General features: G+C 40.4%; 1 protein-coding gene across 47 annotated transcripts in view; it reads left to right on the forward strand.

Annotated features, from left to right (window-relative positions):
- The window catches only part of MADD (MAP kinase activating death domain), a 79,258-nt gene that overhangs the window by 16,487 nt on the left and 36,010 nt on the right, over positions 1-26,761 (forward strand). For 9 of the 47 annotated variants that reach the window (XM_054066603.1, XM_054066612.1, XM_054066620.1 and 6 more), the window contains exons 3-19: positions 2,677-3,291; positions 5,965-6,268; positions 6,611-6,742; positions 7,879-7,992; positions 8,697-8,777; positions 11,524-11,702; positions 12,299-12,534; positions 12,913-13,069; positions 14,066-14,169; positions 15,034-15,227; positions 15,875-16,155; positions 16,799-16,938; positions 18,162-18,263; positions 20,688-20,790; positions 21,822-22,008; positions 22,157-22,307; positions 25,958-26,164. In XM_054066603.1, coding sequence (XP_053922578.1) covers positions 2,677-3,291; positions 5,965-6,268; positions 6,611-6,742; positions 7,879-7,992; positions 8,697-8,777; positions 11,524-11,702; positions 12,299-12,534; positions 12,913-13,069; positions 14,066-14,169; positions 15,034-15,227; positions 15,875-16,155; positions 16,799-16,938; positions 18,162-18,263; positions 20,688-20,790; positions 21,822-22,008; positions 22,157-22,307; positions 25,958-26,164 — 3,287 coding nt within the window. Of the gene's footprint in view, positions 1-2,676; positions 3,292-5,964; positions 6,269-6,610; positions 6,743-7,878; positions 7,993-8,696; positions 8,778-10,705; positions 10,763-11,523; positions 11,703-12,298; positions 12,535-12,912; positions 13,070-14,061; positions 14,170-15,033; positions 15,228-15,823; positions 16,156-16,798; positions 16,939-18,161; positions 18,264-19,094; positions 19,134-20,169; positions 20,230-20,687; positions 20,791-21,821; positions 22,009-22,156; positions 22,308-25,957; positions 26,165-26,761 lie in introns of all 47 variants that reach the window. The other 38 variants (XM_054066584.1, XM_054066594.1, XM_054066583.1 and 35 more) reach the window with 11 other exon arrangements.

Raw genomic sequence — 26,761 nt, forward strand, 5'->3', positions numbered from 1 at the left:
CTTTTTTTTGAAAGATACTAGTGCAGCCACAGGTTTTTAACTTGCAGTCTTATACTAATTTTCAAGGATCTGTAGAGGGTGACTAAGAAGAGTCAATTTCTATCTGACTCCATGGTAGCCCTTGTAACTGAACTTCTTTGTTTGTACTGGCATCGGGATAGAGGGATTCACAAACTGAAAATAGTGGAAGACACACGGAAGTAAAATACTAGTCTGGAGTTACTTTTCTCACTTTTGAGGTACAGTCTGTAAACTAAGTTTAAAAAAAAATAATCTGGAACTAGCCTTACTTGGCTGTTTCACCCTAATTCTTATTTATCCTCACAGGAATGACATAATTGTTTCTTTTTTTTTTTAAAGTCTTATTAACTAGCAATAGATAAAATGTTATCCATATTTACTTAAAGCATATATGAAACTTGAGGTTAATATGTGTGCTGTTTGTCAACTACAGAGATACTCAGTAAATGCTATTTTTCTTTAGTAGGCTCGTGCAGTAACTTTCTGCCAGTCTGTTTAATGTGTGTACTCTAAAGTGTATTTTACTTTCATTTCTAAATATCAGGAGTTTATGTGTATCAGCCTATTGTTTTACCTCCCACTCTTTTTTTTCAGAATACTTGGAGTGCAATATTTAAATAGGCTAAGGGGATGAAATTACATAATCCTAAGAAATAACTATTTTTTTTTACTGTACTTATGTACGGAATAATTTAATAATTAGATTACTTCTTATTGTCTGTAGAAAAATAAGCAAGTTTTCCATATGTCTGTCACAGACTGAGAAAAGAAGGAGGGAGAAATATTAACTGCCTCCTCCAATGATGCTTATAGTGTGTGATGTTCTTGCTTAGAAATTTGCTAGCATCGCTTCTGGACTCCTACAGTTCTCTTGCTTTTTGCTGAGCAGCGGTGTCCAGATTACTAATTTTCAGAGGTCTATTGTCTCATTAGGGACTTCAACAAATATCTATTACTAGAGATGGAGTTGGCTGAAGTAGCTTCTACTGCAAAGTTCTTAGGAACTTCATGTGGCCTTTACCATTATATCTTCTTATCCACCATGCACAAATAGCAATTGCTTTTGAAGTATTCCCTTTTATTAGACAAAAATTTTCTAAATATCTGAGAAGGCTCTGTTTTTCTATCTGTAGCTAATACTACTGCCAAGGCATGAACTGATACCATAATCACTGGTACTTTGCTGATGAATTTTTAACCATTTACTGCCAAATAGACTCTTTAAACAGTAACAGCATTATTTGACATTTCCTCTTCAATGGCTGATGCATTGTGTCCACTAATATATATAAACGGTTTTTAGGGTTTCTTTTTTTTTTTTCGTCCGTACAGTATTTCAGTACTGAACTGTATACAGGGCAGTATAAATTTTGTTACCAATTGATGCTTTATTACTGAACCATTTTTACCATTTTCTTTAATAAAGTATTTGTTTGGGACAATTAGTCAGCAGAGCTATTTACACCAGTGATTTTCTTTTGTATATTACAAACATTCTGTTACTACTTGTTTGGGTTTGCTCACCTCTCAGATAAGAGAAAAGTAAGTGTTGTTTGTGTTTTGAAATGGGCAAATATGAAGTATCAAGGTGAGGAAATGTCTTGTATGAGATCCCATAGAAGAGTGAAGGTGGAGCCAGGTCTCCTACATTGAATGTAGTAAACATGATACTACATGCTAATTAGTTTAGAAAATGGTAGGAGATCTGACATTGTAGCAAAGGAGTCATAACGAAGAGAGGTTGTTCTGGGGACCTATTTTTCTTCTTTAGCTATGTGGATCTCATATGATTCTTCTCGCAGTTATTCCTTAGCTTTCACGGAAAAGTCGTGGTAGGAAAACAGTTAATGCCTGGAAAGAATCAGTTCTTCTAGTGGCAGGTTAGGAATAAATAGTCTATCTTTCTGTCTTGTGTTCCATTAGTGATTTATGGTACAAGGCCTGGCAAGTCACAGTGTTAAATAGGTCTGCATATTACTACCCAGCTTTTATAATGACCTACACTTCAAATCCAACTTGAAAGTCACACAGAGAGATATAATTATCTACAGTTCCTAGAACTTGTAAATTAAAAAATTAAAGGATGAGATCCATGTCATTCCACTATTTGTCTGAGTTCTTTCCTAGTAAATTATTGTCTTTCTCAGTTAGGAATCATACTGGATTTTCTCATTTCATTTTTCACTTTATTCATAAATGGCTGAAATCCAAGGAGTTTTCATCTGACTTTATATCTGGAGAAGAGTTGAGTATTTCTTACCCAAATGTTGCCCAGAGGTCTGTGCGCTTAAATTCGTTTTGGAAATCAAAGTTGGGGAAACATAACAATATGAAGTTCTCCTGACAACAACATACTCCTGAAAGTCTATTTCTTGGTCAAATTTGAATGGGCTGCTTATTGGGCCTTCGTAATGGTCGTATAGACTTTTTTAATTTGATCTTTCTGCAACCGTGGCCTTGCAGAAAGGCCACGTGCTAATGGTTGAGCATTGTGGCTAGTGACAGAGAAGCTGCGCTTTCCCTAGATAGTAAGGGAGTGAAAAAAAAAAGATGAAGCTCAGCCTACAGGCTCTCGAGACCTTAGTAGAGAGATACCAAAGGTTTTTACTGGCATTAGTCAACTATTTCTGGTTTTCTTTTTCCTCTTTTTTGTAGGCAGCCAAGTAGTGACAGCATTGCTCAGACTCCTGAATTGCTGCGACGTTACCCTTTAGAAGACCATGTGGACTTTCCTCTACCACCTGATGTTGTATTCTTCTGCCAGCCAGAAGGATGCCTGAGTGTGCGGCAAAAACGCATGAGCTTCCGTGATGACACTTCCTTTGTCTTTACACTCACAGACAAGGATACAGGTGTCATTCGCTATGGAATCTGTGTCAACTTCTACCGCTCCTTCCAGAAGCGAGTACCCAAGGAGAAGGGAGAAGGAACAGGGGGGCATCGAGCTCGGGAGGGGCAGAAAATCCCCAAATCTGGGGATGCATCTGCACCCCAAGAGGAAGTGAGCACTGAGAGTTCCGAGAGTAGTTCTGCATTGCAGGCTCCAAGTACAGAGTCTACCCCAGATGTGAATCGATCACCACGCAATAAGCGTCTGGCCAAAGGCAGTCATCGCTCTCGGAACAGCTCTCTGACCTCTCTGTGCATTCTTAGTCATTATCCCTTCTTTTCCACCTTTCGTGAATGTCTATACACGCTCAAGAGACTTGTGGACTGCTGTAGTGAGAGATTGTTGGGCAAGAAGTTGGGAATTCCTCGTGGAGTGCAGAGGTATGTTGACGGGGGAGGAAGAACTTCTCCCTCACTTCTTCCTCCCACTGTTTGTGTCCAGGGCTGCAATTGTCTGCATGACAAAATGTGGGTACAGGTGTGGTTGCTGAAGCGGTCAAACACTGGCTGACCTTTATGCTCTTTTAACGCAGGATCACAGTAGAAAAAGGAAAATTTTGTGATGATTTCTTTAAAACGTCTCTGTCTGATTCTGTAACATTGTATGATTTTTGTTTTTCATAGGCCTAAGGAGGCGTTATCCTTCTAAAAACTGACTAAGCATGATCCTTTCTGAAGCTGAGCACTGGTGCTGTTACTTCTGCTTTGGCATATAAGCTTTGTGGCAGTGTACGTCAGGACTGTTTCTCTGGCAAATTAGAAACAGCCAGGAAATAACAGAATTTCCACTTGGGACAGGAGGAAAATGATGAAAGTGTGCCTGACAAGCTTATGAAACAATCTGAACTTCAGTGTGGGAGAGAAAAGACTAGAGAAGCAGAAAGAGATCAGAGTACAACATATGAAGGGAAGAAGGAGGAGAGGTAGAAAACAAAGTTGTCTATGAAGCATATGGGAATGGGGGTTGGTAATAGCAAATTAACAGGAACTTGATGTATTTTTAATGTAATGTAGTAATCTTACCCAACATTATAATAACAGTTACCTATGTAACAAAAGCTGTTGCACTGTAGGGTACAAAAGGCACAATGTCTTTATGTATATTAGTCATGGATGTACATCTGTCCTATTGTGCCTGACACCTACATTCCAGCGTGATATTTTCTTTTCCAATATGCTAACTGAAAAGAGAAAATATAAAATGAATCTCTGGAGAAGGAGGGGTTCACATCAGTAGTAAGAGGGTGGTGCTGTGGGATAGCTCATAAATGTGAGTTAAGTAGCTTGGTACACTCCAAACTAAACTTGCCAGAAGCAAAAAATGACAGGGCATTTATAATTTTCATCTGTATAAGCTCTTCACATTTTGCATGAAAGGGGAAATCTGTCCTTTTCACAGACCAGTAGCCTCCTTGGGTCGCTGCCCTGGGATAATTCTAGGACAGCCTCCTGGGCTTATGACTGACTCCTGCATCAGCAGATTCATCACCTGAATCTACTGACTGTAGATGAAAAAATGATTCTGTCAGAACAAAACTTTTTTTTTTTTTTTCCCTCCAATGGAAGCATGTATTAATGGAGCTTATTTTGTCACCTGGTTTAGTCTGGTAATTACTGAGGCAGAAAAAAAGCTAAATTTTATGGTTTTCCTCAACTCTGTGAACTCATCTGATTTTTTTAAAGGGGTACCTAAATATTCCAGTGTTTGAATGGCACATGCTATTTGAAAAATTTGCTCTTATTGGACATAATTCTTAGAGAAGAACTGAGTGGCAGGTGAGGAGGGCAAGAGAAGGAATGCTGAGCATGCATCTCTGGGAAAAGTAAAGCAGCAGGTTTGAATTACCATGTAATTTGCAAGCTGTGACCTGGAAAAGCAGAATATTTTAAAGTGGTGGCAGAATAAAGATCAAACTGAATCCTTACAGCTTGCAAAAGGTTGAGCATGACTGTTAAAAACCTAGTGTCCTGTGCATTACAAGAGACTGAAGGAATAGCAGAGGATGAGAAGCATCAAAGTTCCTAAGAGGTGTATCACTTACTCAGCATAATCTCAGATTGCTCTTCTTTTGATCCCTTCAAATTTCTCTAACTTTTCTTCCTTTCTGAAGCCTCCAGAGTCATCACTCTTTTTCTTTCTTTATTTTTTTTCTTAAGTTGTCATCTGTAAGGTAGAACCTCTTATTTGAACCCATACCATTCTAAGGAATCCATTACAGTAACTGCAGATATTTAGCAGGCTGAAGGCTTTTGCAGAATGACTACAGCAGGTTTGCAGCTTTCACTATGCTGCAGAGTTAAGGGCTGAAGTGGCTGTGACGCTTTGCTTCCCTTGTCAGACCCAATTTCATGATTTGAAGTTCTGAAGGCCCTGAGCAATGCCCATCTGTGAGCTACAACTTTGCAGATTGCTTGCTTAGGGCATGGAAAAACTGCTGCTAACTTTGCTCGGGTACCTAAATACTTTCTAGACAGCTTTCAGAAATTTATATTCTCAGCTGAAATGTATCCACTTCTGCCATGAGTTATTCAGCTTTTAAGAACGATACAATGCAACTTAGGATAGGCTGAAAAAGAGTTTTACCATGCCAAAAGATCTGGGAGATGGTGGTGTGGCATATTTTTATTACCTCAGGTTTGTTTCATGCCCTTGGAAAGGTTTGTAGGACTGCTGGAAGCTGAATCCTACCATCAGCCTGCCACAATTCTGGACGCTATATGGGAGCATCCTGTGTGCACACTGAATTTCAAGCACCAGAGCAATGAGAGGTCTTCAGTGATTTGGACAAAACTGAACCCTTTAAATGAACGAATGAACTCTCAAGTGGAAATGACATACTTGTGTCAATTCCTGCCACAGAAAGATTTATGATTCCCCACAGTGGTTGTTTCAGTAAGCCCAAATCCCTACCTTCCATTCCTCTGTGTGACCAAATGTTTGCTAGCAGCATCTTTTTAATGATCAATGGATCTGCCATTGTCTTGGAAGAGCCTTGCAGAATGGCTGTCAAATGGAGCTCTTGGAGTATTAACCTTGTTGTTCTCCCTGAACAGGGATACAATGTGGCGGATTTTCACAGGCTCCCTCCTTGTGGAAGAAAAGTCTAGTGCATTGCTACACGACTTGCGGGAGATAGAGGCCTGGATATACCGGCTTCTCCGCTCACCGATGCCTGTTGCTGGTCAGAAGCGGGTGGATGTGGAAGTCTTGCCACATGAGTTGCAGCCAGCTTTGACCTTTGCTCTTCCTGATCCATCCCGCTTCACCTTGGTGGATTTTCCATTACATCTGCCTTTGGAGTTGTTGGGAGTGGATGCCTGCCTGCAGGTGCTGACCTGCATCCTTCTGGAACACAAGGTAAGGAGGGAAGAGTTGATCTTTGAAAGGTACGTAGGAAGCTCTGCTGTCTTGAAAACCAGGGTAGGCTGGGTGTTTAGAACAGCGATGCTGTCTCCTGCATTGCCTGGAATCAGTTTGTCTGTGAAGAGAAGGAATAGCTCTCCTTTTGGAGTTCCTGTTTCGAAAAGTTTTGCTCGCACTCAAAAAAGCATCTGAAGCTTGTTTTCAGACAGATTTTTGGAGGGTCATCCACTTCACAGCCATCAAACTAGAGGCCTGCAGGCTGTGATCTTTGTATACCCCTGGGGGGAGTATTATAAGTGAATGGTTGCTTCAGTGTTAATGTTCCTTTGGTTGTAGGTTGTATTGCAGTCCCGGGATTATAATGCGCTCTCAATGTCTGTGATGGCCTTTGTGGCTATGATCTACCCATTAGAGTACATGTTCCCAGTGATCCCTCTGCTTCCCACCTGCATGGCCTCTGCAGAACAGGTACATTTTTTCCTTTATTGTTTTTTTGCAAAAGATGTTTCTGTGATGTCTGAAACTTACATAGGAGTAGTCCTTGTTTCCTTCCCTGCTGTGTTCTCATGGATTGTAGCAAAGTCTGCCTTGCAAAGAACATTCTTTGAGCACCACTAACTATTGAAGTCGTAGTTAACACCACTTATTTAGGGTATCGTCAAAGTACGCTTAGTGAATGATATGTTTCAAAGCATAGTTCACGAGTAGTAGACTGAAAGGCTGTAGATCCACAATATTGTGATGAGTATTTACCACCCTCCACAGCTGAGTATTAAGGTTTGTTGGGGAGGATCCAGATATTTAAGGACGTTTGAGGGCTTTTGATTCAGAGTTTAGAAATTGTTGATTGCGATTTATTCTCCTTAGAAATATGAAGTGTTGAGTTACTTGAGCTAGGAGCCTGGGTTTACCGGTAGTCAGCTCTCTGCAGGAGTTCATTATTCACTTGGAAAGACAGAATCCAGGGTACTTCAGTGCTATTCAGCAACTGGTGCTGCAGGTTCTTGTAGTCAGCAGCTTTAAAGTGACCAGCTGTTCTAGACTTAAAGAACAAATTAACCTCCCAAGGCACTGGTCTCAAGCTTACAGATTTAAACCTTTTCCATCTGCTGATCCCTTTCTCAGAAACAACTTGAATTGCCCCTTAGGTTTTCCACGTACATTTGAAAGAATGTGTCTTATTTCTTCCATTTCCTAGACAAGTTATTCTTTTAAAATCAAATTACTTACAAGGTTAAGGGTAAAAAGCCCTTGCAAGGGATAAGCCATACTTACAATGGTGCAGACTCAGAATGAGCTGAGGTTTTGTTGCTTCTCTAGTTAGTCTCTTACTCTGAACATCTGTTTTCTTGGTCTCTGATAGATATGGCAAGTAGAGTAGATAAATTATTTCCAAAGGGCCATTCAGCTATATAAATTACAACCCTGGGAGTGGGCACAAGAGGCAGGAATTTTTATGTTGCTTTTGTGTGGACTTACTTATTTATCAAAGCCTTGTGTGTTGTCTCTTCTGCTATAAACATGCTGTAGTTAATAAATATTTGGGAAGAACATGGTGATATTAAATGCAGACTCATCCTTATTAAAGTCTTTCTTTCTCTCAGTTGCTTCTAGCCCCTACACCTTATATCATTGGTGTTCCAGCAAGTTTCTTCCTTTATAAACTGGATTTTAAAATGCCTGATGATGTGTGGCTTATTGACCTGGATACCAACAGGGTAAGGGCTTGAGGCTTTGTTTCTAGAGAACTGTTTGCTTTCATCAATGTGCCCACTGAGAAATTAAGAATGCCTGGCCTCAGTCTACTTTTGCCACTCCTGTCTTAAACTTTAGGGTTCTGATCTTTGTTGTGTCTCAAGGTCCCATTTCTTTTGCTCATAAGGTATTCTTTTTCAGTTAATCCATCTGGCTATACCATTAGAAGATAAATCCTCAAGCAAATGATAAAACTGTCTTCTTGAGTAATTGTGACCCTGTCTCTTCTCCCTATCTAAGAAACCAAATCTGATAAGAGCCCTCCAGCAGCACTGTTTGTCATGATTCATACCGGACTATGTATCCAACTTTCTACTGGGGCATGAGCAAGGCTATTTTCAAGGGAAATGTGTAGAATGTCTGCTTGATGGAAATTCTGAAGGATGAGTGTGAGTTTGTTCAAACTCCTCTTTTTTTTGTGGTAAATGATAAAGTAACTCCTCCATTGTTTGGGATACTGCAAACAATAACAACCATAAAAAAGTGAAACAAAGTGATGATGCAGATGTCTGTGTGTGGGCTGTGTTGTGGGTTTTTAAAAATGAATTATTTTGCTTCATGGCTTTCATTCTTTGGCCTCTGAAGTGGTGGAGATTCAGGAGATTCTTTATTGGAAATCAGAAATTCAGATGGGGAATCTTTAGTCTGTTGCTGTGCTTAATTCCAGGTGATTGTTCCCACAAATGCAGAAGCTTTGCCAGCACTGCCAGAACCAGAAGCTTCAGAGCTGAAAAAGCATCTGAAACAGGTAATAAGCACTTTGAGGAAAGGACTCGGATTCAGTAGAACTTAACAGTAGAACTTAGTCTTGCACAGGTCTTCTGCTATACTGGACAAGAATGCAAGTCAGCAAATGTAAAGCAAGATATGTTAAACTCAGATATGTATATTGGCACATTGGATGATCAGGTAAACATATCAGACTACTAGAATGCTCTTGTTCAAGAAAGTGCCACCTAGTCATTAACGGAGAGATCTGCTTCTCTTGCTCCCTCCCTGGAAGTGTTCAAGGCCTGGTTGAATGGGGCCTTGAGCAGCCTGATGCGGTGGGAGGTGTCACTGCCCATGGCAGGGGGGTTGGAGCTGGATAGTCTTTAAAGTCCCTTCCAACCAAACCATTCTGTGATTCTCTGAATGTGGAAGTGGGCTAATCAATAGGGTGGCTGATTAAACAATGTTATATAAGGTCTTCTTTTGAGCTCCCTGAGCTGTATGACTTTTTGATATTATCTTCTCCTGACTCAGCTATATCTGAGACTTTAATCTTGTTTCAAATATCTCAGTGGTTTCTCAGGAGGACTTCACTGTAATATTTGTTACCTCTTTCATCTTTTTTTGTCTCTGCTGCTTCCATCTTTGTCATTTGTAGGGGAAGCACAGGACTAGGAATTTTCTGTCAGTCTAAGATGCCTTTTCTGTAGAGGTGGCCAGTTAGAACATCCTCCATGTTAGAATACAACAGAATTTTGAACTTGAAAAGCAATATAATTGATACATATGTTAAGTGGTAGGTACCCAGTTGCTGGTTTTTTATCTTATGGAGAGAGTTAATTTAGAAAAGTGAGTAGTCACTGAGGCTTATAACTGCAGTTAATTTCTTAGCCAGGTGAGGGATTATCTGAAATGCTCCCGGACACAACAGATGGTTTCTGTGTTTTACTGTTGTTTAGAACTAACTTGTTTCTAGTTGGTGCAGAGTTCCAGATGCCTCCTTTACATTTGCCATGTGGGCTTTAAACTTTAACTTGATCCATCAAGCTATGATCATCTTTATTTACCCTCCATTCACAGATCTGTGTGTGAGAGGTCTCAGTCTCTCCTGTCAGGTCCTGCTAAGCCATTAATCAGCTTGGGTCATCCTGGCTGATCATGTCAAGCAGGTTTTATCTCTTAATTTCTGTTTTCCTTATGCACGCTGCATGCAGTATCTAAAGGTAAAGTGTGTTACTAATGTGATGAGTTCTGCTCTTTCTCTCTCCTTGTAGACCAGGAGAGCAAAGTGTGTAATCTCTATGGTACCCGAGTACCTGCTGTCCGCACAGATGGAAGCAATGTGTTGCTTGGATTTTTGTTAGATCCACCTTCCCCACTTCTGCCTCACCCCCTTGCAATTTCAAGCACTATTTAGCAAAACTCTAGCTAGGGCAAAGCGGGATCTTAAAAGAACAAATTGCAGTTTCCTTGAAGACATATTTAAAATTCTCAGATGGTTCAACAAGATTCATGTTAAGTGCCTATGCATTCCTATAGGCATTATCATTAAGGGGTGACCATTGGCAAAGGAAAAGGAGTGCTATTGGCTGCTGTAACAAGCAGAGAAGAATAAATTGTGGCCCACATCACTAAGGTGAATGCTTTTGTGTGCCATTGGGTCAATGAATAAAATCCAGGATATCTGCTGTTAAAATGCAGTAGAAAGTTCTTAGCTGCATCAATAAGGACAGCAGCCCTTCCACTTTGCAAAGTGGCCAGATGAGAATGTTTGGGGGTGGGGCAGTTAGACCTCTCTCCCACGATGTGCCTGTTCTGTGGTCCTTTTTATTTCCTCTCATTTGTGGTATTTGGTAGTAATAGATGTTTTTTTTTTTCCTTCCATCTGTTTCTCTGTGGTCATGTGTTCGTCTTGGCTCTGATGGGCTGCTGGTGTTATCATATGATCTTCCATCTTGCCTCCAGTGTCTGGTTAGCATGACTGCAATCACTCAGAAACAACTGCTCACTCCTGACAACAAGGTTCTTTATTTTATTCTTTTCCCCTCAATTTTCCATTTTACCCTTTTCTTTTGGACTTTTGGTTTTGTTTTATATATTTATTTATTTTTGAAATATAAAGATGATGACTCAGTGGGCAAATGGGAGAAATGAGGAAGATTTAGAATAAGTCTGAGTGTCCAGACTGATTCACCACTTGTGCTGCTCCTGTGTATATCCTTGAAGATATTATGAGGGTTGAAGAGAATGGTAACATGGAGAGATGAAGACCTCATCAGATGGGAAGTGGATGTTTGCAGGGATACTTCCCTGTATCCCTGTGGAGATATGCAGATGCTTGTGTTAAAGTGTCTCCACATTGTCCTGGGATATCAAACTCACTGGTTGAATAGCCAGGTTGCAAGTCAAGTTTCAAGGCCTCTAGGTCCCAAGATGTATTCAAATTACAGGTGGGAATAACTCTACTATAAGTTGATATATACTGTACTAATAGTGGTCCAATTTGGACTGTTTGTTTTCATGTCATGAATGATCTAGCAAAGTGGACTTCTCTGCTACCCCTTGGCTGGCTCCTAGACTGTTCCAGCATTAAGGAGATGGTTTTGACAATCCACATAAAGGAGGGCCTGGACATATTTGTTGATTCAGCATAGGAGATGGTTTAAAACTAACGGAGCATGCACAGTTATTGCAATTGCCTAGAGGGCAGGGTGGCTCTGATCTCTCTTGTTGCTCGAATAACTTTTCTTGCTGAATGTGTGTATAATGTTGTCCTTCGTTAGGCACTGGCCAGCATGAGTCTGAATACTCAGCCCATTCTTAATCTAGAGAAGTTCCACGAGGGGCAGGATGTGCCACTGCTGCTGGGAAGACCGCAGAATGATTTGCAGTCTACTCCCTCCACAGAATTCAACCCTCTGATCTATGGAAATGATGTGGACTCTGTGGATGTGGCTACCAGGTGAGGCTGAACAGCAAGGTAGTGTTGAGTCTTCATACAGTTTACACATGAGGGCAGCATAGACACTTCTATGGGTCCTGTGGTGGAAGCAGCATTTTCCATGTTCTCTGGCAGGTCCTACTTCACATCATCGGGAAAAAGGAGTAGAAATTACAGTGTTTGTCTCAGATCTATTAACTACATGACCATAACAAAGTATCTTGAAAGGGCATTTTATTTCTTGCATTTTCCTGTAGATTATCCACTCTACTTGGACTTATCTGTCTGATATTGTATCCTCAGCTTAAATCACAAGGATTGAACTACAAAAAATGCTGGAGACTTAGTTGTTACCTCAGCTAGTGGATATGAGAATGACATCCCTCATTGGGTGGGTCTCGGTGTTGAGATGATGAATGAAAACAAAATTATTTCTTGGTTTAGTGTTTTGGTTTTTTTTTAAAGGCAGCTGTTTTGTAAGACTTAGTTTTTTTTTACTGGATTACTGTTCTTCAGAGGTTTGAATCATTGTCTACTCCACACCTTTTAACATCTCTCTCTCCTCTTTTCTGTTGTGTTCTGTTTCATCTGACATATTGTCCTCTGTTTCTTTGTAGGGTTGCTATGGTGAGATTCTTCAACTCGCCAAATGTTTTGCAAGGTTTCCAGATGCATACTCGCATTCTTCGTCTCTTCCCACGACCAGTGGTGGCCTTCCAGGCAAATTCTTTTCTTGCCTCTAGGCCGAAGCAAACACCTTTTGCAGATAAGCTTTCCAGGACACAGGCGGTAGAATATTTTGGAGAATGGTCACTCAACCCTACTAACTATGCTTTCCAAAGAATCCATAATAGTAAGTTTTGATCTTGCCTTTCCTGCACTTGAATGTAATGCAGGAACTTAAAAAACCAGAAGGATTCTAGGGAAGGACTTATTTTTACACCATATTATTCCTGCGGGGGAGGGAAATCCAATTTAAGGAACATTTTTCTATTTTTATGTATGTCCTCGTGTGTTTCTACCAAGTTAGCCTTGCTATTAGCTACTTACTTGTCCAATTAATTTTACCTCTTGTCTTTGTTCGGTAATGGAGAAGTAGTCTTGCAGGCTTCTTAGAGTAGAGACTGTCCCTTCCTTTGTGCAAGTATTAGTAGGGGTACCCTCACTGTGAATGAAGACTTTGACGCTAATAAATGAGTTTGTTTAACTCTCTCCTTGTTTTGTTGTGCAGACATGTTTGACCCAGCACTGATTGGTGACAAACCGAAGTGGTATGCTCACCAGCTGCAGCCCATCCACTATCGTGTCTATGACAGTAATTCACAGCTGGCTGATGCACTTAATGTCCCAGTAGAGAAAGAAACAGACTCTGATCCCACTGATGACAGGTTAGTGGGGAGCATAACCCTAGTCACATAATAGTTACTTAAGATTGCTGGGCTTCTTCTGTTTCTCATTTGCAGCCTTTTCTCTGACCTGCCAGGTTGTTGTTTCATTTATTCTGTCTAGGCAGAATACTGACACTGAAGTAAATTGTCTCACTGCTCTGTCATCACAGCAACCTCTTAACCCTTTGCTAGTGTCTTCTCAAGCCTTCATTTAATGTCGTTCTCCATTTGTATTTTCTTGTTTTCTTTTGCTAATTGTCTGCCTCTTGACATTTGGTATTTCGTCCCAGCCTAATGCTTTTTTCTTCCGTAGTGTTCTTTCTATATTCTGGTTATTTCTATTGCAGTACTACAAGTACTCCCACCCATCCTACCACTCTTCCAAATCTTTACACAGGGCACAGAGTTACACAAAGCTTGTTAGTGCTACCCACTGCCTGAGATCTCCTGTGTATTCTGTACAATGAGAGTAATTTTTTTTTGTTATAGTAGTTTTGACTGTATTTCCCAGAGTTTTGCAATTAGTTTTGTTATCCTTCATTCTCTGCTAGCCTGTGACATCTTTCAGACTTGGACTTACGCATCTTTTATTTTCTACACAGCACCAGTGGTCTTGACAGAGTGGGATTTATTATTAGTATGAAAGGGGATGCTTTTAACTATAATTTCCAGCTCTCTTGAAGTTGTCCTACACACACACGCATGCACACACACTGAGAATTAATACACTACTCCCTGTTCAGTTATGCTTGACCTCCTTACCTTTGCTGAGAGCCTTTAAATGTCTTCCCATATGTCTCTTGACATACCTCAAAGTTATTTCATTTTCCCTAACCTTTCATGAAGCTGGCTTCTGACTCTTGCCAGAAATTTGTTTGTGGAGGCTGTAACAGCATGAGTGTCCTGAAAATAGTGCTGATTCAGATCTTTGAAACATCAGGCCCTGCTGTTGCTGTTATGCTGCCATTCATCTCTCTCTCTCACCTGTTATGGCAGTGGCAGTGACAGTGTTGACTATGACGACTCAAGTTCCTCCTATTCCTCCCTCGGTGACTTTGTCAGTGAGATGATGAAATGTGACATTAATGGTGATACTCCAAGTAAGTAACTTCGAGCTGTACTTTCACAAGGTCCACATAGGTTCCTGTTCCCTGTTCATCTGCAGTGTGGGAAAAATGCCTTCCCTAAGTGCCTGAATCAGAGCAAAGTGTTGTTTAATTGCAGTCTTGCCCTGAGATAAAAGTGTCTTCTATAGTCCTTCTTCAATATCCAAGGATAGGCTGAAAAAAGACATTTCTCCTACTTGTAAACAGTACCCTCCAAAGGTCACTGGGAGGAGGAAGAGTAGAAATAGGTGCTGCTGAACAAAACTGGCTCACTAGATTGAAAGCAGCCTGCTACTACTAGTAGACACCGTGCAGTATGGGCAGCAGAGTTCTAGCTTTCTCATGCCCCCATGTGTTGGTCCTCAGTGCTGGCTTTAATGAGTCACTCTACCCTATTGGGGACAGAAAAATGCATTCTTTGTGGCTTATATGGAGGCTGCAGCAATAGCTTCTCCTGTGAGAGTGAGAAGCTGTCACTTTTTTCAATAGACTGAATCTAGGAATAGCAGTACATTTCCTGTGTCCCAAGGACAAGAGGGACATAATCGTAAGTTGCAACAAAAGGAATTCTGCTTGGACATAAGGAAAAGATTTTCATGGTTAGTATAGTTAGGTTCCCAGGATCACAGTAGAATGTCAAGCCTTGGAGACTTTCAAAACTCAGTGAGCAACCTGCTTTAACGTTGAAGTTACCCCTCATTTGAGAGAGAGTAGGAATAGATGAGCTCCAAAAGCCCAACCTAAATTTTTATGCAAGTTTATTCTACTGAGCAGTCCTCATTTGCTAGGGATCTTTAGTTAGGTGGGCAGAAGGCTGAGGAAGGCAGTGTTCTTTAATGCAAAATGATGTGTTTGCAGATGTTGACCCCCTGACTCACGCAGCCCTTGGTGATGCTAGTGAAGTGGAATTTGATGATTTTCAAGAATATTCAGGGGATCTGGATGAACAGGCCATGGACAGTGAAAACTCCCAAGAGAACAACCAGCCTCGTTCAAGTTCCAGTACTACAGCCAGTAGCAGCCCCAGCACTGTCATCCATGGAGTGAATCATGTGTGTACTGAGATGAATTCAGACCCAAGATCAGCTTATTAGGATATAAAGAATGGGATAGGTGTTCTTTCTGAGAAGGGCAAAAGCAAATAGGACTGTGAAACCATGCACAGATTAAATTGCGTGCTCTTTCTGGACTTCCTGACCAAAGTGGAGTTTACTGGTACCCTCTTATGCTAAGACAGAGCATTCCTGTACGTAAAAGCTCCCATGCATTGAAAAATGCAACATTAACAAATAGCAGTGGTGCAGGTTGTGACTGCAGGAATTGCTTTTACAAAGTCTGGGAAGACCTGATGCATTAGAGGAACAAGGAATGGGGTGGGGAAACTCATGAATCTGTGGTCATTTAAGGAAAACATGAGTTGCTTGCATAATCACAAAACAGAGTAGTGGAGAATTGTTACCCTGAGCTAACACTTACCATTGTTTTATAGGGGGAGTAAGTCCCTAGAACAAATAACAAATACTGTGGCTGTATGTAAAATCCTAGATTAGAGCCACAAATAGTGGGGATGGTTTGGGGCCCAGTAACAAACAGCAATGACCCTGCAGACTTCCTAGTTTGAAATAATTGTTCTTGTCCTGCCCTTCAGTTGTACGTTACACAAATTAGCGAACAGATCAATGATTTGACTGGTCCACAGGAGTCAGCAGATTCAGCAGAAATGGAAGAGAAATTGGTTTCTGGATTTTCAAGCCATCTCCCTTCCTTGCCACTACAACCGAGCTTTCCCAAGATAAGCTTGGATCGTCGTGAGAGTGACAGTACAGCTGGCAACATGAGCTCCTCAGAAGGGGTGGTGAGGAAACGAGAATATGACAATCCATACTTTGAACCACAGTATGGTTTTCCAGCGGAGGATGAAGATGATGATCAGGAAGAGAGCTACACCCCGAGATTTAACCAGAATCTCAATGGAAGCAGGCAAGTTGTTCTTCTCTCCTCCCCTTCTGTACAGCAGTGTTGGGGTTTCCATCTGCTTTGTGTAGTTTAATGTTAGTTTGTTCAAATGTCTTTTGCCCCTGAAATGTGTTGTTGATCACTTCCATTTAATACTGAAATTCTGTAACCCCTTCTGGTTTGATTAAAGGCACTTGCTCAGTTCTCTTAGTCCTTGCTTTTACATAAGCAGTAGGAGCTAACAGAATTATCAGTTCTTCCTAGAAACATTCTAGTATGTCACTTACTAATTTCTGGAAACCTTTGAGTCTTTTTTTTTTGCTGAAGCTTTACCTTTGGGGGAAAGATACTGTAGTGATTGATGACATTGGGTTTTCTTGTTATTGCTCTCAGAACAGAACCCTTTCACCCCCAAATCCACCAATGCCCTTTTGCAGACAAGTTTTTAGCATGCCCTGAAAGGTAGTAAAAGCCTGAATGCAAAGATGCTTCAATTCTCATGTATTTTTTGATTTGTTTTTTTTTCCTCATTTCCCACAAGGTAACAGTGGTGTGGTGAAAACTGTTGAGGAATGAGACCAGCCTCAACCTCCCACAATCATACAACATGTTGATTTGGCATGGGAAGGGAGAAAGCTAATAACAGCTGTATTTAATTTCTTTAAAGGTCTCAGAAGTTACTCCGTCCAAACAGTTTAAAACTGGCCAATGATTCTGATGCAGATTCAGATTCCAGGGCCAGCTCCCCAAACTCTACTGTCTCCAACAACAGCAGTGAAGGTTTTGGGGGCATCATGTCTTTCGCAAGTATGTACTAATGCATTCATTAAGCTGGTTTTATTTATTCTATTAGAGTTTACAGAGAAATGGAATAAAGGGATGTCTAGCCAAGAGAATGACTTGGTTGACAGATTGTTCAGTTCTCCTGAAGTTATGTTGGGAGCCATGAGACTTAAATATTTAACTTACACTGCTGATTGCTACTGCTTTATGTATTTTTCAGTAAGAAGGGTTTTGATTTTGTGGTTACACCCTCGAGTTATAAGATATTTCAGGGCACAGATCACAAACTCTTTCCATTTCATTTAAATAAAAAACTGTGCAATTGCATGAAGTTGATACAGAAGTCTTACCAGTAGTGTACCTTCCATGCTACCATGTTGAGTGTTCAAGTGCTAAATTCGGTTTCTTAATTATACTTAACTACTTTCAACTGAATTTTAATAATAAAATCCACAGGCGTGGAAAATGAATCTGGAGTTTTTTTAATGAGTGAAAGAAGATATGAAGTTGACTCTAACACTATAGTCTTGCAGCAATTGGGAAAGCGTATTGAATGTTTCCGGTAAAATGATTGTTCCTAAAGTAAGGCTGCAAAAAAAGACCTCAAGCAAATTGAAATAGTGTATTGAGATTTTAAATTAACATCTTGAAGTGTTAATCAGTTTTTTAGTCTGCATGAGATGCTTTCAGGCTATCTGCAATTTTAACGAGATGATGATTCATTATTGTGTTCTTAAGATCTGTCTGTACTAGGAATAACTTGTTTTCTCCTAATAAATGGAAACCTTGTAATTTAAAGCACCCTTCTGTGGCAGATTTGCAGTGTTTCACAAGACACAGTGCATATTCCTCACTTTGAAACCATTTTGTCATCCTGTTTTCTTTTGTGGCCCCCACCATTCAGTTGCTTCTAAAAAGAGAATCAAACTAGAAGACACAGCCCATGTGAGGTTACCTGTTTAAGTCACTATTGCTGTTACATTTAAGACTCAAAGATACAACAGCAATGATTGTAATATGAAAACTAAGAATTACTTTTTTTGTACAGTTTTAAATAATCTGATTAACAAATGTGATTGCAATGTAGAGGAGATGATGTTATGCTTATAAGACTTCTAGGTAGTAAAGAACAACATCATTAAAGATCTGGAATAAGAAGATGTCATGAACTTCGTAAAGGAGGTTTAAGACGTTCAGGTGTGAGCAGTGAGCATTAGACATTTAGTTGTTTTCTTCTTCTGTTATAGGCAGCCTGTACAGAAACCACAGCACAAGTTTCAGTCTGTCCAACTTAGCCCTACCAACCAAAGTTGGGAGAGACAAGAATACTCCCTTTCCCAGCCTAAAAGGTAACTGTTTCTCTTTGTCTTCTGGAGCCTTTACAGTCCTTGTGACTTGGCAGTTTGAGGTCTTACCTCTAGCAGGAGTCCTGGGGGTGATGCATTTTGGTAGTTTGGGTGGTACCTGTCTTCAGTGTCAAGACAGTAAATTGTTGTGATATTTCTCAGTCAGACTTCATCCCAGCAGTTGGACTGTGTTGGGATGGTAGACTGGCTGGTCTAGCCTGTGTTAATGGATACATTGTGAATGTTGGTTTTGTTTTGTATTTTGTTTTGTTTTATTCTAAAGTACTTAGTACAAAGAATGTAAACCAAGAGGTAGGTCCTACTTTTCTGCTGCCACTGTCATCATGATTAGCCTTAGGTACCTTGTCGGAGCAATGATGCTGCATTTGTAAGTGGGGATAATGCCAGCATCTCCATGGCTTTCAAAAGTGTTTGTAATTTTTACTAAATAGAAAATTTCTGATTAAAATAAAATTATAAGCATACTTAAGTTCATTCAGAGTGAAGATTGATCCGTAACTTATGTGCATAATCTTCTCATTGGAACATCTCCCATTTGTCTGCAGCATCATTAGATAACGTGCCTGAATTGGGCACTAGAGAAATGATCCTCTTACCATGGGCAGTTGGACAGGCTGGTCACTGTTGTACCAGATATAATAACTGAAGGGTGACTGAACATGTGCTGGTGTTTCAGTGTTGAGACCTTTTCAGTTGTTAAACTGGTTTTATTTTGCCTTTCAAGTTATTCTTTGATTAGAACTTACTGCTTTTGTTTTAATGTGTTGATTTTTTTTCATTTATTTTTCCTCCTCATCATTTTCATCGGTAAAGATTACTTTAATCTGGAAGTGGGAAGGGATGTGAATGAAGGTTGGTATGATGTTTTGCTGACCTCTGACCTTGTAGAAACAAAGGCCAAAAGCTGTTCTTTGTGTTTCTGCTTTGGACTTTGTTTTTAAGACAGTTAATCATTCCCTGTGTGTAAAATGAGGAGGAACAGGACTGGTTTGGTGAAAACACTAGCAGAGACTCTGCACAGCTGTGTTTGACAACCTTTTACCAGTTGGTTACGTTTTCATGTCCAATTGTACTGGATAAGAAACATGGTTCTTGTCAGGGTTATTTCCATGGGTAAACTTAATGATGGATTCCATGCATTGGAAGAAAACAGTGATGGGGTTTGCCATTCCACGTTCATGCTTTGCGCCTCATCTTCTGCACTTTGGTGTTCCTTTCTTGACTATTGTAATCCTGTAAGGCCTTTAATTTTACTATGCAGATATGAGGATGGAATTTCCGTGGATTAGCTCAACCTGTTTTATGCATGTGCAAGTGTGTGTGTGTGTGTGTGTGTGTGTCGGTGTCCATTTATGTGTGCACGCTGGTTCACTGGGATTCCCCCTGAGCACTTACTGGTTTTTAAATGTTTTTGTCTCTGTGTGCAGGTATAAAATTGCTGCATTAACTTGATCTTACCAAGTGTGTGTGGTACCCTGTGTTTCTAACTGTAATGGGAAATGATGCTGGGACTCCATATCATTGCTGCTCTTAGATCACTTTCCATCTTCCTTTTTAATTTTTATTTTATGTGCATACATTGATATATTTTCCTCAGTGATGCAGATATCTTTGATAGTGCCCTTGAAATACAATATATGCAATCATTTCCTTGAAGATGCAATACATTGGTTCCACGATGACAAATTTCAAGTCAAGCACTATCTCTAAGATAAATTATGGCAGCCCTTATTGTCTTGGCCTTTCAAGCATCCTTCCTGGTCTAGCATCATCCGGGTTTTGTTTTGAGGGAGGGCTGGGAAGAAGATGATAGTTGGATTCTTTTGATGCTGATGGTGAGGAGAGCAGATATTGTAGTACACTACTAATTGTATATTTTGTGTCCCAGTATTTGGGTTAAATACTATAATGGAGATTATTACTGAAGCTGGCCCAGTAAGCAATGAAGGTGGGTTCCCTACAGCATGAGCTGTGCATGATATAACAATTTCCAGCATTTCCTATGCCTGACTTTGGACTACCTTTCTCACTGGGTAACCAGTACCACATGATCTATACTAGTCACCCCAATGCATTACGCTTTTACATATAGTGACTAATTTGAAGATGGTTCTTGCTGTGGAAATGCATGCAGAGCAGCCAAACTTTTCCTGCCTTTCACCTTCTGCTCTCATTGCCATCTTCTCTTTGTCTCTCTGCGTTACTCCCATTACTGTTTTCTGCCGATGTGTGATGCTAGAATATTATATATGCTGCTGCTTTTTTGGAGTTTCCATTTTGTTTTAAGTCTGTTACCTGTAATCTGAATAGGTGTGTTAGCTAACCTTAGCGTTGCTTGCTACTGTCCTGGGATCAGACTGTTTTCCTCCCACCTCTTCCACTCATCCTGTTTCCTCTCCTGTTTAGGAAACAGACGAGCCCTTGTGGATCAAAAGTCTTCAGTGATTAAGCACAGCCCAACAGTGAAGAGAGAATCTCCATCGCCTCAGGGACGAACTAGCAATTCCAGGTAATATTATTCATTTTTTCATTGCTTTTTGAGTATGAAATGTTGGTGGAGTGGTCTCATATCTGGCCAACGTTTCTTCAGAATTGTAGCTATTGAAAACCAAATAGTACTTTTTTTGTGGCCCTAAGCTTGCATTTATTATTGCCTGAGAAGATTTGGTGTGGGTGGTCTAACAGTTAGTAGTGCACATACGTATTTTTCTGCTCTCCAAAATGTATTCTCTTTCTGTCTGAGATCCAGAAAATTCTAGGTTCTTACTTTTAACTCAGTGTTGATTCTTTGAAATTGAGTCTGTTCTGAACAAAGTAATCTGGTCTGTGGAGTTTTAATGCACCATGCAGGGAATCAGCTCAGTCTTATGATGCTATCTGATCCCATGACTTCATGTGAAATGCTTTTCTCGGCCTTGAGAAGGGACTCAGAATGGTGCAAGTAAACATTACCTGACCTGTGCTTCTCATCCCTTTCTTATGTAGCAGTCATGGGTAGAGTGAAATTTACTCTGAGCTACTGGGATTGGGAGACAAGCAAGAACAACAACTGCGGTTCAGACCAGCAGGTTGCACAGGAGTTTTCTTCTTACCATTCCCTCCCCTGTGGCAAGACAAGCTGAAGCAATACACATGCCAAGGCTGCTGCAGCAGTGCTATTAGTAGTGCCATGCTTCCTCTTTCAAGGAAAGCCTACGGGTCAGACCAGGCAGCTGTGGGAGAAGGTCGTGGGGTAGAGGATTTGTATGGATCCTGAAGGTGAAGGTGAGAAGTAGAGAGGTCTCTAGAGTGACTAGAGGAAAATCTTATTGCAGCTTATTACAGGAGATAATGGACAAAATAAAATATTTCATACTACACCCATAGAACAGTTGGGGCTGCGTGCAGCAACAGGCATAGCTAGATTTGAACTTATTTTCTTGTAAACTTAGCTTAGATAGGAGATGCATTTCTGCATGTGTTCTGGCTGTATCTCTCTTACCATGCAAGGCAAGATAAGCAGAGGGCTAACTTTTGCCTGCTTCCTCTTAAATCCATCAGTGAGAACCAGCAGTTTCTGAAGGAGGTAGTACACAATGTTCTTGATGGGCAAGGTGTTGGCTGGCTGAACATGAAGAGAGTCCGACGTCTGCTGGAGAGTGAGCAGCTCCGTGTCTTTGTACTAAGCAAGTTGAATCGGACAATCCAGTCAGAAGAAGATGCTCGACAGGATATCATACAGGATGTGGTCAGTGCTGAGCTCAGTAGGGTCCTCATACCTAATGTCTGCTGAGGCTCAATTTGTAGAAAGCGCCTTCTAAAAGCTGATGTTACAGATGTTCTTGAATTACTTTTTCGCTTCCAAAATAGCGACACCAATGGGATTTTCATTGCAGGAGATCAGCCGCAAGGTTTATAAAGGCATGCTGGACTTGCTGAAGTGCACTGTGTTGAGCCTGGAGCAGTCATATGCAAATGCTGGCCTGGGAGGCATGGCCAGTGTTTTTGGCCTGCTAGAGATAGCACATACTCACTATTACAACAAAGGTAAGAAGAGTGTTTATGAGAATACAGTGTTTATGAACCAAACAAGAACCTTAATTGTGAAGGTGACTGTTTTGTGGCCTCTGATATTTCAGGAGTTTTACAGTAATTTCAAAATAGGTGAGAACTGAACCATTGTTACTGACACCTTACAAAGCTTGAAACCATTCTCTTGCATACATGTAACTGGACCAAAGCAAAATGTTGTTAATACTGATATTTGATTGAAAATGGAAACTCTGAAGCAAGATACAAAAACTGAGACTTTTACAGATGAAGTGGAAATTCTGAGAGTGGGGACCTTCAACTAACACTGTCACATCTACAGTCTTGGAAAGTTAGGGCAGACACTCTGAATAGGGAGAAAGATATTTCTACTGCGGAACCATACAAGATCTATATTTCACCAATCACCTTGCATTACACAATGATTCTTATATCACTAAGTACTCTTGGAGAGGAACATCTGAAAAATACACCTTTATTTTTCAGCTTTTTCCTTAATGCAAAATAAGAAAAACACGTCTAAAGAAAAAAGAACCAAAGATTATAAAAACTACTGCTCTGCTTAATATCTGACTCAACTGTAATCTTAAGTGATGAAAAACTATTTATATCATTGTAGCAGAGGAGTAACATCCTTACTTTATAGTTGGTGTTCTGTCTGGCTTGCACCAGGGATTTTATGAGCTGGCTTAGATGCCGTGTGGGTTACAGATGTTCCTTTCCAGTTGTTGTTAGAATGCTAAGGAATGCAAGGAACACTGTACTCATGAACAGTCCTGAATGTGGGGAATAGCTGATCTTGATAATTATAAGCCTTTTCATTTGACATTGATCCTAAGCAAAAATTATAGAGTGGCTGATGTAAAATTCCATGGGTTTAGATTGAAGTCTTGTAAATGTAATGCCATATACCATAATTTGATGGAAAGTAGAGTTTTGCCACGGGTAGCCGGACCTCTCTTCCCAGTCGATGTTCTCCGTCACCTCCCGAGTTCCTGCCGACAACACGGCCTCTGTTTCTATGCTGCTTTAACTCCGAGCTCCTCCTTGGAGTGCCCTGACTTTCTCACCTTTTCTCAGCTGCTCCCTCTTGGAGCCTCTCTTTTACTCTGAGCTCCTTCTTGAGTGGTCTTCCCTCCTTTGAGTGGTCTTTTGGAGTGCCCTAACAAACTGCTTCTTTCTCTTCCTGTACTCCCTCTAACTGCTCTGTGCCAGGTGCACCAGGCTTTATATAAACTTATCACCTCGTTAGCAGCTACCTCAGTGATTGGCCGCTTCTCAGGATCTCACAGCTGCAGCAATTAAGTTCAACTCAGCTGGCCTACCATTATCTCTTGTTTACATCATTTTACATTTACATTTCCCTACAGAGTTTACCCAGTAAATTAATTGTGGTCAAAATAGACCAAATTTGACATAAACTTTTAAAGCCTTGTTACATCTTTGAAGGACTTCTGTCATTATTGCATGATTTCTTGATTTGTAGTAAAATTTTAGCTGTTGAATGTGTTTCGCCTGTTTTCAGTGAGTTGATCTAGGTGTTTGTAGAAATGTTTCATAGTTGTTAGTGCTTATCTTAATGTTATTTAACATATAGTAGTGATCTAGTAATGTTAAAATTGTTCAGTTTGTATATGATGTATATTATTCAAACAGAACATCTCAAGGCCAGGTTGGATGGGGTCTTGGGCAGCCTGATCTAGTGGAATGTCTCTGCCCATGGCAGAGTTTCAGTTTGGGTTGGAAGGGACCTTAAAGATTGTCTAGTTCTAACCTCTCTGCCCATGATCATTTATTTTAATATGGCCAAACTAAGGACCTGTGTTTGGAGCAAGGACAGTTAGCAGTAATAGTGGGATTGGAAAATTATGTCCTTTTAATCAGTGTCTCTGAAAATGGTAGCACGTGTGAACTTCCCACTGCTTGCTTTGTCTGTAAAAAACTGGGAGGGGATGCACTGCATAAACCTGGGAATGTAGATTTGGGATGCAACTATTGTTTTGTCTCTGGATATGTCACTAACAAGACCCACAGCTGAGTTAGTGCTTCCAGTTCTGGTCATCACATCTTGAAAAACTGAGGAGGTTTCTGAAAAGACCTTCAAGGAATTGGGAAAACTCTTCTGCTCTGAAAGATGGAAGTGTTCATTCTATTGAATGTTAGGTGTTGATTATTTTCAATTATTATCTAAATGGAAAGGTGTTGCTGATAGCGGAATCTTTAATCTACTGAACAAAGGTGTCATAAGGTCTAGTGCTATGATAAATTTAGGATTGCAGGAGGTTCCTTACACAAAATGAATGTTAGTTATTCTATTCTGAAAGTTTTGCTGTAATTCAGACTGTGGAGTTTGATACAGAGAAATAATCCAAACAGCCTTGGGGACATGTGATTATAGAAAGTCTTGGAGAATGATGGAGGAACTATAGCTGACTCTTCATCTGTAACTTACTGTCATGGTTTTAGCCCTGGCCTGGCTAAATTTGGCAGCCAAAACCGTTCAGTTAGGCTTTTAACTCCCTTCGCCTCCACCCCAGGGAAAGGGGAGAGAGAAACGAGAGGAAAAAGACTTGTGGGTTGGAAACTAAAACTACAGTTTTAATGAAAAAATAATAATGAAAACAAGTGCTACTACAGCTTTAATGAAATAATAATAATATAAAAATAATAATGTCAATGATGATGATGAAAATAATTAGAAAGTAATAAAATATATGACATTGCACCCCTGCTCTACTCATTGATGACTATACATCACCACAAATACTGCAAAGCAGACACAAGGGAATGTGTCCATGGCTAGAAGGGAGCTGAGCTCAGGAACTGGATTCAGGAATGCTTGGATCTGGGGTCAGGAGCAACCAGACAGATGAGGTCCTCATGGGACATCGGCCATTGCAAAAGAGAGCAAGACCCTTGTGATCTCTCAATTTTGTACCAAGTATGGTGTTTATGGGATGGAATACTCTGTTGGTCAGTTTAATGTCACCTGCCCTATTTGCCCCTTCTCGCAGGTGCTGCCCCCCTCTGCCAGCTCGAGATTGGCCTTGGTTAAAGTATAAGCATTGGCCTTTTTGCATACCAGTACCCTGCATTATCACTTTGGGAGAACGCCGTCTCAAAAACATAGAGTTACTTTTCAGAGGGTGAAGTTACTTAGAGCAGCTGAGTTAGTCACAAAACTGACTAATCTGTCTGAAACCACAACACTTTGCTAAGTGAAATTTCATTTAGTATTATCCATTAAAAAATTACTGTATTTGCTGTCTTTTCACTATTGAGAGGAGCTTGCTGATACTCTAGAAGTGATATTCTTTGTAGTTTAGATGGAGTTTAAGTTTACATAAGTCAGCAGAGGAGACACTGGAGTTACTGTGTCAAAAAAGATTCTTAGGTTTCAAATATATAGGAAGGAGATAATTTCAAGTACCCAAACCCAGCTCTCTGGCTTTCTCCTCTACTGTTTCCACCATTGTATCAGACTATCTGCAAGCCATGGTAATCTGTGGGAACAACTGAGGGACTGTGCTAGGCTTAATGATCTAGGTGGGACCATCTGTCTTGCTTTCCTTTTCCTATTCTCATTTCCTTTTTACTTCGTGTTTTTCTTTCTTTTTCCCTAATGCTTTATTTTTTTTTCTTTAAAGAACCAGAAAAGAGGAAACGAAGTCCAACAGATGGATCTGTCACACCAATTGGCAAGGATTCTGCATCATCGCCGAGAGCGGAGCCAAAACCTGCGAGGCAGCTGCTGGTACCTCAGCTGATGCCAAAGGCACCAAGCCCTGCAGGCAAAGGGCCAAGGGAGTTTGACACAAGGAGTCTAAAGGAAGAAAATTTTATTGCTTCTATTGGTGTGTATTAAGGTGCATGTGAAGTGCAGGAGGGACTTCTATTTTAGCATTAGGTTCTATTTGCATTCTCTCCATTTTGACACGCTACATTGCTGCTGTAACATGCTTCATTTACACTTTGGATCACAAGAAACGATCATACGTATTTTCACTCTACTCTTGGATAAACTATCCAGGCAGTTTTCTCCTAGAAGCTTGCTCATCTTAATTGTTCATGAATTAATTACGCTTTTGACAACGTATATTTTTTGCTCTGTGATTGATGTTTTCAAGCAACAGGAAATGGCAAAAAGGAGACAGGGCCAGCAGGACTTTGGAAAGGGCAATTGTGGAAGGGACTACGTGAAACAAAAGGTTTCTAATCATTACTGACTACCTGTGGATTATCTAGATTGCATTCTTATATAAGTGGGACCCAGGATCCTACTGATAGTTAATAATAAAAAGGGAAAAAAAGATTTTAGTTGTAGTTTTACAGTTTCAGTGCACAGGACTGATGGATATTCCTTCTATGCAATAGCAAACAGAATGCGTGTCCTTCTAAACAGCATCCGCTAGGCTGGCCACTGGAAATTTTCCCAGTCTAATTTCTTAGCT

Source organism: Cuculus canorus, chromosome 5 (genome assembly GCF_017976375.1).
Source record: "Cuculus canorus isolate bCucCan1 chromosome 5, bCucCan1.pri, whole genome shotgun sequence".
Lineage (NCBI taxonomy): Eukaryota > Metazoa > Chordata > Aves > Cuculiformes > Cuculidae > Cuculus > Cuculus canorus.